Genomic DNA, 10757 nt, shown 5'->3' with positions numbered 1-10757 from the left:
GTGGGCACGTATATGCCTATTGATTGCATGTGTGTACTCCTAAAATTAGTAAGAACCGGTGCTAATCTTATGATTTGAACCTTAAGTACGTAGGCTGAGCGCATAATCACATCACTTGGCTATTTATGCGGGCACTAGCTTCTTTTCATCGATTTGATGCTAATGCTAAATTGATATAACTTCATGTTTAGATTCTAACAGTAGAAATGATTTCTTTAGATTTGAGCCTTCTTGGTTTTTGATTGAGGGTTTTAAAGATTTAGTCATTAATAAGATGTTAACTAGAGATGGTTCATATATTTTAGATCATTGGAATAGGAAGCTTTCTTTGCTTAGGAAATTTTTGAGAGGTTGGAGTATTAATAACAAGAAAACTCAGAATAAGGCCAAAACAGACCTCAAACGAAGATTAGAGGTAATGGATGAGCAAGAGGAGCTAGAGGGTTTATCACCTAATCAGTGGGAAGATAGATATGAGATTGAAGATGCTCTTGAAAATATTTATGAGATGGAAGAAATTTCCTGGAGGAAAAGATCTGGTGAACAATGGATCCTGCATGGGGATAGAAATACTAGTTTCTTCCATAGAGTGGCAAATGGAAGGAAGAAAAAATGCAGCATTAATTTTTTAGAGGTAGAGGGAGGGATTATCTCTGATCAGACAGAGCTCACAAATCATATAGTTGAGTTTTATCAAAATCTTTTCAAAGCTGAAGAAACTGCTAACATTCATTTAAATAGTTCTTTGTGGAAGGTTAGACTTTCACTTTCAAAAACTGAGGGGGATAATCTTCCAAGACCTTTTACCATGAAAGGGCTGGATATTGTAATTAAGAATTCTAAATTGAATACAGCTCCAGGTCCAGATGGGTATCCTATTCAATTTTATAGAGAGTTTTGGGATATTTTGAAACTGGATTTGTATGAGATGCTAATTTTACTCCAGAATGATGAGTTAGACCTCAAAAGGTTGAATTATGGGGTTATCTCTCTGATTCCTAAGATTAGTGAGGCTGTTAATATTAAGCAATATAGACCTATCTGTGTGTTGAATGAATGTTTCAAATTGATTAGCAAAGTAGTTACTAACAGGCTGACTGAGGTAGCAGATAAAATCGTTTCCCCCACCCAGTCAGCTTTTATCCCTGGGAGGTTTATTCACGAGAGTTGTGTTGTTCTACAAGAAACTGTCCATAAACTAGCCTCGAAAAGAGAGAGTGGTATTATTTTTAAGATTGACTTTGAGAAGGCCTACGATAGAGTTAAACGGTCCTTCTTGATGGAGGTTCTTGAAAAGAAAATTTTTCCAGAAAAATGGATTAGATGGGTTAAACAATGTGTTACCGGTGGGAAAGTCTGTAAAACATAAATGGGGAGAAAAGTAAATTCTTTACTACCTCTAGAGGTCTAAGACAAGGAGACCCTTTGTCACCTTTACTTTTTAATATAGTAAGTGATGCTTTAGCTGGTATTTTTGACAGTGCTAAAGAAGCTGGTCTAATTTCTGGGATTGTTTCTAATATTTTTGAAGGAGGGTGAACTCACCTGCAATATGCAGATGACACTGTGATTTTTATTTCTTATAATGAGGAAGAGATTAGAATAACTAAATTTTTGTTATATTGCTTTGAAGAGATGTCTGGAATGAAAATCAACTACCACAAGATTGAGGTTTTTGCTATTGGGATAGGGGAGGAGGAACATAACAAGGTGTGTAGGATGCTTAACTGCCCTAAGGGAGATTTTCCTTTAAAATATCCAGGGCTAGTGGTTAGCCCTGAGAAATTAAAAAATGCTGATTTTGAATTTATTCCCCAAAAAGTTATGAAAAAACGAGGATCTTGGCAAGCTAGAAGTTTGTCTTATGGAGGTAGAGCTGTTAGATTAGAGGCATGTTTGTCCTCTATTCCGACTTATGCCATGGATGTTTATCTGTTTCCTGAGGGTATTCATAAGAGATTAGATTCCTTAAGAGCTAATTTTTATTGGGAAGATGTTGGCGGCAAGAAGAGATATCATATGTTGAAATGAGAAAATATGGCTTTCCCTAAAGATTATGGTGGATTGGGTTTTACTGAAACCAGAAAAAGAAATATTTCTTTGCTTTCCAAATGGATTTATCACCTTATGAATGGAGGTGATGGCAACCTATGTATTAAGATGCTTAAAAAGAAATATTTAAGGAAAGAGAGTTTCTTTTTAATCAAAAAAGTAGAGGGATCTAAATTCTGGAAGAGTCTTCTTAATATTAGACACTGGTTTAAGATGGGTTGCACTTAGAAAGTTGGGAATGGCAAACAAATCAGGTTTTGAAGAGATATCTGGTCTGGGTCCTGCCCTTTAAAAATCTATTTTATGCAACTTTTCCAGATTTGTAATCAGCAAGACTGTAGTTTAGAGGAGGTGGTTAGAAATGGCACCGAGTTTTTAACTTTTAGAAGAGGTTTTAATCAAGCAGAGATGAATGCCTGGATAGAGATGAAAAAACTCATTACAGAAACAGTTTTGAAAAATTATGATGATTATGTAATCTGGATGTTGGATAGTAAACAAAGATTCACGGCTAAATCCCTTTACAGATTTATGCTGTTTAGAGGTGTCTCTGATACAAAAATAGAGATGATCTGGAAAGCCCCTATGCCTTTGAAAATTAAACACTTTATTTGGTTGCTTGCTAGAGATAGAATTCAATCTGCTGTAAACCTCAAAGCTAGAAATTGGTTGGGTTCTGAGTTGTGTAAGGTATGCGGTGAAAAGGAATCATCTCAACATATTATGTTCCAGTGTCCAATTGCTGTTTTTGCTTGGAGTTTTTGTCGGGATGTCTTTGGCTGGCAGATAAAACCTTTTACTTTTGAGATGTTGTTAGATATTTTGTTGAATAATCTAGGTAGCAAAAGTGCAAACCCTAAGTGTGTTCTGATAGGAGCTTTTTGTTGGAACTTATGGGTAATTAGGAATGATATGGTTTTTCGGGATAAATATCTTTCTTCTCCTAATATTATTATTTTCAGGGCTGCATCTTCGGTCTCATAGTGGAAGGCTCTTGCAAAAGAAGGTGATAGATAAGTCTTAAGGAACAAGTTGCTAGAAGGAACTAAGAGTTTATCTGGAAGATCTGGAGCAGTCTAATGAACTCTATGTCTCTATCAGCTGTTCTTAGCTTTCGTTTAATGCGTTAGCTTATATCTTCTTTGTGGTTATCTTTCAAACTTCTGGGTGTGCATGTCTCGTTCGATCTGGAGAAGCTGGTTGCTCTCCCACTGTGTTTGTTATCGCTGTAAGTTGGACTCCCCAGCAGACATCTGTTTATGCTTTAAAAAAGCAGGGCTTTGCGCCTTTTCTCTAAAAATATAACTTCATGTCTAAATTCATTGCTCTGGATAAATCAAATCTCAATTTAGTTTGCTATACTTTTAGACGGATAGAGCAGTTGATTGAATAAATACACGAGATGATTAAGAGGAATGTTCTTATGTAATGGTAGAGTTGTGAACATGTAACTCTATTTCTTTTACAAGATGTATAGCTCTATTTTCGGCATTTAAATATTTAGTAGCCATAATTACACACGCACATGTGCTCTCAATAGAATTATGAGGTCATGCATATATCGTTTGCCACTTAAGCACTAACAAACTCATGGGTGCGTACTGCGTAGAGTACGTAACTCTACACAGTGCTGTGACTCTGTGAGCTGGTGTATTTTTTATGACATGAACATTTTTTTTCATAATTATGTTCTCCTCGTTTGTCAGGTCCTAATGTCCTATCAATTCCAAAGGTTTAGAAACGTGTCCCTGTCTCGCTCGCTTGACGAATATAGGAAACTAGAATAAACAACAGTAAACGATTATACCCTCGGAATATCCGCTCCGGACAAACTGCTGTGGAGGCTGGTTGTTTCTATCTTGGGCTCCTTATCGAAGCATTTGTTCGCCTTCAAAAATTTCGTGCATCATGATCAAAACTTAGCTATAGTACTTATGCCAATGTTTTTTTTGAAGAATAACTAATGCAATGCTAAGACGCCAAGTATTTAATCTTTCCTTTTATTCCTCCTCAAGCTATCTGCCTCTTTTGTTCAGTACAGTGGAATCACCGCTCTTTGGACCCTACCCGTGAAAATACAATGAAATAATCTTGTTGCGCAGTTGGGAAGATGCAACCTATACAAGCCTCACTCGTATGCATGCATAGTGTGCATGTCCAATTACAAATGCCGTAGGATTTTGATAGTTTAAAACTCCATTTTTACATTTAGCCCGCAGATAGGTGCACTGCACAATCATGCAACTAATGTGCATCCGCCATCCGTTAATCGTCGCGATCCTATAAGAGTAGCAACAGTGGAAAATATGTTCGGTGGTTAAGAAAAAAATACTTTTAAAAAGATAAAGCAGGAATATTGCACCGTACATCACTGTGTTGATAATTGCAAATCAGGGTTTAGCACTGTGAGCGGACTGCAAATCAGGCATTGTAGTCGGAGTTCAGGTGCAGAAGCGACGGGGGCCATCTGGTCCTATAAATAGCCCAAGGTGTGTGTGTGTCTCTCACAAGAATCCATCGAAAGCGCAAAAGCACCGAGCCACGCTTTTCGTCAGGTTGATCTCTCCCCGTATTGGCCCTGGTACACTTGTTCCAGGCGGAGGTATTTTCTCTCACGGATTTCTAATCCCTTCTTTAAAAGTCGTTTCCTTCTTCGCAGATTTTCCCTTAGCCATTGTTGTTGTTGTTGGGGGTATGTAGTTGATCGATGCATTGGGGTGGTGTTTGATCGGAACCCGTTGCATTCGGGAGGGGGGGAATGCATTTTTTTCTCTTAGGTTCATGTGTGATTAGGGCTAGGTGGCGGGCAAGGATTTCGCATTGGCTGTTCGGATCGCGTGGACGCTGCGTGAAGGTGTTGGGTTTCTTCGCCGGATTGGAGGTGGAATCAGCGAGTGCTGGCTTGTGGGTTTTAATCTGCGGTTGTTTGCTGTTGCAGGCGGTGGAGGAGGGGAAAAGGCGCCGGCTCTGGGGAGATGGCGCGCAATGCGGCGGACAAGGCGACGTCCATCGACGCGCAGCTGCGAATCCTGGCGCCTAAGAAGCTCTCGGAGGACGACAAGCTGGTCGAGTACGACGCCCTGCTCCTCGATCGCTTCCTTGACATCCTTCAGGATCTGCATGGGGAAGACATCAGGGAGACGGTAATGATCTCCCGATCGCTCCACGCCATACTGCATTTTAGTAATTTAGTTTCTCCTTTTTTTTTTTCCTTGTTGATTTGGTTGGTGAATCCTTTGTCAACCTTGAACCATGCCATGACACCTGCATGCTTGAAAATCGGTTTGTGCGCGATGTGTATATGGTTTATGCAAATCAGAGATGTTTTGGCCGCTAATTCTTCAGCCATTTTGGGGGTCGGGTGTGTTTTATTGATTCTATTTTTTGCGTGCTCTATTGTTTTGCATGTTTTATGAGCTTTGGTAGTGGAAATGTTATAGTAATTAACAAAACATGGAATTCATGTGCTGTCATCTGCATTCTGCTGGAATTGTATTCTCATATGCAATTCATGTACTAGCCATCTTAGGATTAGGATTATGCTATTGCACAGATTGCCCGCTGTCATTGTGCCTTTCCAATGATGCTGTAGGATTATGCCCCTTTATTGCAGGAATGGAATCTTTTTCTAACCTTTTGTTATTGTTGATATGCTGCAATTTGTGAACATATGTGTTGCAACTTGTTAATGATGTATAGTTTCCCATACTTCTACCTTCAGCATGCCTCTATATGCTGTTATGCATGATTTCACTGTCCAATTCGGACGTTAGTTTGTTAATCCAGTCAGGCAATGTTATCAAGTTATGCTGCCTACAAATATTCTGCTAGTATTATTGTGTTTTCTTGTCATCTGTTTGCTATACCATTGTGCTGATCTTTTTAATCAATAGCTTGATTCTTTCGATTCCAATAATGTTGTGAGCTTTCTTCAATTAGACATCTAAAAGTATGTTCAAAATTCTTCACTTCTGTTGGTGCATGCAGGTTCAAGAATGCTATGAGTTTGCTGCTGAGTATGAAAGTAAGATTGACCCCAAACAGCTGGATGCGATCGGGAATGTGTTAACTCGTTTGGATCCTGGAGACTCCATCGTGATAACGAAGTCGTTTTCACACATGCTTATCCTGGCAAACTTGGCTGAGGAAGTCCAGATTGCGTATCGTAGGAGGATAAAATTAAAGAAGGGTGATTTTGCTGATGAGAACTCTGCTACAACTGAATCAAACTTTGAGGAGACCCTAAAAAGGCTCGTTGGTGAGCTTAAGAAATCCCCTCAGGAGGTATTTGATGCTCTCAAGAGTCAAACAATTGACCTGGTCCTGACAGCACATCCAACTCAGTCGGTCAGGAGGTCGCTTCTACAAAAGCATGGCAGGTTAGTTCCAACTTTACACAACCAAAACAAATATAGCTCATAAAAGGACATTTTAAATGAAAATTGGAATTGACTGTGCTGCAACCTTGCATTGTCTTTGTAATATTTGCATAATGCACCAGGGAAGTTCAGTTCACTAACATGTTTGCTTTTAGATGCAAGGTTCATTGGATTTGAACAGAGCTACCGCTGAAGTGTTTAACAAAAAATAAATTCACTTTCCTATATGCAGGATAAGAAATTGTTTAACAAAACTTTATGCAAAGGACATAACTCCAGATGAGAAGCAGGAACTCGATGAAGCACTTCAGAGAGAGGTGATTTCCTTTTTGTAGGAACTTGGGATATCAGTTGCCTAATGCCACTATAGTGATTATTCAACACGCAGCAAGGTTTTTCATCTTCATAAAAAATATGTTTATTAGATTCTAATTTCTTATATAATTTCTTATGTTCAGATTCAAGCTGCCTTTAGAACTGATGAAATTCGGCGAGCACCTCCTACACCACAGGATGAAATGCGTGCTGGAATGAGTTATTTTCATGAGACAATATGGAAGGGTGTTCCCAAGTTTTTACGCAGGGTTGATACTGCCCTTAAGAACATTGGCATAAACGAGCGAGTGCCTTATAATGCTCCTCTTATTCAATTTTCGTCTTGGATGGGTGGAGACCGTGATGGTACATTTAATCTATTGTATCATGTTTGAAACATATTTAATTAATTGCGAAATTATGGTTTTAATATTGATGTGGACTACAGGAAATCCAAGAGTCACACCAGAGGTTACAAGGGACGTATGCCTGTTGGCTAGAATGATGGCTGCTAACTTGTACTATGCACAGATAGAGGATCTGATGTTTGAGGTAAAAATAAAAGGTTTTACTATTTAAAAGAATGTTCCACTGCTGTTTAGTCTCTCACAAAATTTTGATCACCTGCAGCTATCTATGTGGCGTTGTACTGATGAACTACGTGTGAAAGCTGATGAGTTACACCGTTCCTCAAAGAAAGACACAACAAAACACTATATAGGTATATATGGCATGATTATGGTTTAGTTCTGCACACCTTTCTTTCTATTATAAATGGTCTTATTTATCACCCCCCTTCCAAAGTCTACCAAATTAGTCATCAACCCATAATTTATTATAATATATTATGTATGTTACTGCTAATCATCATTGAGGATTCTCATAGAATTAGTGAATAGTGATTTTAATAATATTCATCATTTAATCATTTAATGAGAAAACATAAAAAAGATGAGTCCCACAGGATTGGTGTGGCAGTTTCTTGACTCTTTTTTATTTCTTTATGTGGTTAATTTTTGTAGTCCAACATGTGAACTTTATTGGTCCCAAGTTGAGTGAAATGCATGCTGACAAGCTTTTCTTGCATGCAGAGTTCTGGAAACAGGTTCCTCCAAGCGAACCCTATCGTGTAATTCTGAGTGATGTCAGAGATAAATTGTACAATACACGCGAGCGGGCACGCCATTTATTGGCCAATGGATTTTCTGAAATTCCTGACGAAGCAACCTTCACTGATGTTGAGCAGGCACGTGGCCATACAAAAAACTTGCCTACACTGTTAGAATTTTTGTTTTGGTCTTTTGGCTAAAGTTTTCTTCTTTTGCAGTTCTTGGAGCCTCTTGAGCTCTGTTACAGATCTCTCTGTACTTGTGGTGATGATTCTATTGCTGATGGCAGTCTTCTTGACTTTTTGCGGCAAGTGTCCACATTTGGACTATCCCTTGTTAGACTTGATATTAGGCAGGAATCTGACCGACATACTGATGTTATGGATGCCATAACTCAATACCTTGGAATTGGATCATATCGTGAATGGTCGGAGGAGAAACGCCAAGACTGGCTACTGTCAGAACTCAATGGAAAGAGGCCGTTATTTGGTCCTGACCTTCCCAAGACAGAGGAAATTGCTGATGTTCTGGATACTTTTCATGTGTTAGCAGAACTACCCTCTGATAGCTTTGGTGCATATGTAATATCCATGGCAACAGCTCCTTCAGATGTTCTAGCAGTTGAGCTTTTGCAGCGTGAATGTCATGTGAAGAAGCCAATGAGAGTTGTGCCATTGTTTGAAAAACTGGCAGATCTGGAAGCAGCACCAGCAGCTCTTGCCCGACTTTTCTCTGTTGAGTGGTATAGAAATAGGATCAATGGAAAGCAGGAAGTAATGATTGGATATTCAGATTCTGGGAAGGATGCTGGTCGTTTCTCTGCAGCTTGGCAACTGTACAAAGCTCAAGAGGAGCTTATTAAAGTTGCTAAGCAGTTTGGGGTTAAGTTGACTATGTTTCATGGGCGTGGTGGAACTGTTGGAAGAGGTGGGGGTCCTACCCACCTTGCTATACTGTCACAACCTCCGGAGACCATTCATGGATCACTTCGTGTGACTGTTCAAGGTGAAGTCATTGAGCAATCTTTTGGAGAGGAGCATTTGTGTTTTAGGACACTTCAACGTTTTACAGCTGCTACTCTTGAACATGGCATGCATCCACCAATTTCACCAAAGCCAGAATGGCGTGCTCTGATGGATGAAATGGCTGTTGTTGCTACAAAAGAATACCGATCCATTGTCTTCCAAGAGCCGCGATTTGTTGAATATTTTCGTCTTGTAAGTATTTTCTTTCAGTTTTTGTTTGATGCTTATGCAAGATACTGTCTGTTTTTAGCCTTTTATGTTGTCGAAATAGCTTATGTTCAACCCATGATTTTGTTATCTTGAAATTGCCATTTTGATTGGTGTGGTTCTCGTTGTTTGCATTAGCACTCCATAGTCTATAGTTGATCCTTCAAATATTTGTTGTTTTGCTAATGATTTTCTAATGGTGTTGTTTCTTTGCTGTCACATAGGCGACACCAGAGTTGGAATATGGTAGGATGAATATTGGAAGTAGACCATCAAAAAGAAAGCCAAGTGGAGGCATTGAATCACTACGTGCAATTCCTTGGATCTTTGCTTGGACACAGACTCGATTCCACCTACCAGTGTGGCTTGGTTTTGGCGCAGCGTTCAAGCATGTCTTGCAAAAGGACATACGCAATCTTCAAATCCTCCAGGAGATGTACAACGAATGGCCATTTTTCAGGGTTACAATAGACTTGGTTGAGATGGTGTTTGCTAAGGGTGATCCTGGTATTGCAGCTCTGTATGACAAGTTGCTGGTGTCTGAGGATTTATGGTCATTTGGTGCTCGTCTTAGAGCAAACTATGAAGAAACAAAACAACTTCTTCTACAAGTAATTTTTTGAGACCTTTTATCCATTATATACTGGCTGCTAAAATAGTATAGTTTCCTCTAGATTTTCTGAGAATTCTTAGGATTCACCAAGAAAACCAGTTCCAAATGTTTTTTCTGCCAACTGGTTGGTAATGTTTTCCTTTAATTTACCATGATGTATATCCTGCATTTGTCTGACTAAATGATAAAGCATTTTAACATATCAGGCAGCAATAAGCTCTAGATACTAATACAAGATGTTGCACAAAAATGTTTCTCCCAAGTATACTGTCTAAAACAACACACTTATCACTAGTCCTGAACTACTGATCCTAATATTTTACCGCATCTTCTCACTTACTGCCATCTGATTGTTAACTCAGGTTGCTGGACACAAAGACCTCCTTGAGGGAGATCCTTACTTGAGGCAGAGACTGCGTATCCGTGATTCCTACATTACAGCACTGAATGTTTGCCAAGCCTGCACGCTAAAGCGTATCAGGGACCCTGGCTTCCATGTAAGCCCCCGAGCTCATCTGTCGAAGGACATAATGGACTCAGGGAAGCCAGCTGCCGAGCTCGTGAAGCTTAACACAACGAGTGAGTACGCCCCAGGCCTCGAGGATACTCTCATCCTGACCATGAAGGGCATCGCTGCCGGTATGCAGAACACTGGGTGAAAGTATAAGAACTGGTGCGTGTGCGTTCTGGTGTGAACCGGTGGGTCTACCGTCTACAATATATGAGTATCGTGGATGATGTGGTGTCATGAAAACTGCAGTTTGCCCCTCTGTTGATTACTATGTGCGGTTTGCACCTCTGAACTCTATATATGTAAATAAGGGGATGATAAGCAACATATAGCTAGTCTAGTTCCATGGATATTGCTGGTTCGGCATGCTATTTATCGTATGTGTTCACCTTCGAGACCTATATGTACCCAAAGAATCATGGGGTTGCATCTGCACATAGTACTGTTGGATTTTATATGTTGGTTTGTCTCAGAAGCCTCAGTGCTTAATTAGTTACTAACAAAGCCAGTCGGTAATGCCGATATTATCGTCGTTACTATTTTCGA

The 10757-nt window shown here is 39.5% G+C and overlaps 1 protein-coding gene across 2 annotated transcripts; it reads left to right on the top strand.

Moving 5' to 3' along the window:
- Positions 1 to 4564: 4564 nt before the first annotated feature.
- Positions 4565 to 10668, top strand: LOC102700381 (phosphoenolpyruvate carboxylase, housekeeping isozyme). Of its 2 annotated transcripts, none has more exons than XM_015843840.1 (11): positions 4565 to 4654; positions 4991 to 5195; positions 6040 to 6431; positions 6664 to 6748; positions 6890 to 7112; positions 7195 to 7298; positions 7377 to 7467; positions 7838 to 7992; positions 8074 to 9072; positions 9312 to 9698; positions 10063 to 10668. In XM_015843840.1, exons 2-11 carry the CDS (start codon positions 5028 to 5030, stop codon positions 10357 to 10359), a joined length of 2901 nt encoding a protein of 966 aa, XP_015699326.1. In that variant the 5' UTR covers positions 4565 to 4654; positions 4991 to 5027; the 3' UTR covers positions 10360 to 10668. The 2 variants fall into 2 exon arrangements, with proteins under 2 accessions (XP_015699326.1, XP_006644735.1); XM_006644672.3 differs by lacking the exon at positions 4565 to 4654 and adding an exon at positions 4760 to 4906 and having other exon boundaries at positions 10063 to 10379.
- The last annotated feature ends 89 nt before the right edge of the window (positions 10669 to 10757 follow it).

Source organism: Oryza brachyantha, chromosome 1, assembly GCF_000231095.2.
Source record: "Oryza brachyantha chromosome 1, ObraRS2, whole genome shotgun sequence".
Lineage (NCBI taxonomy): Eukaryota > Viridiplantae > Streptophyta > Magnoliopsida > Poales > Poaceae > Oryza > Oryza brachyantha.
This window is presented reverse-complemented; position numbering and strand designations above follow the sequence as displayed.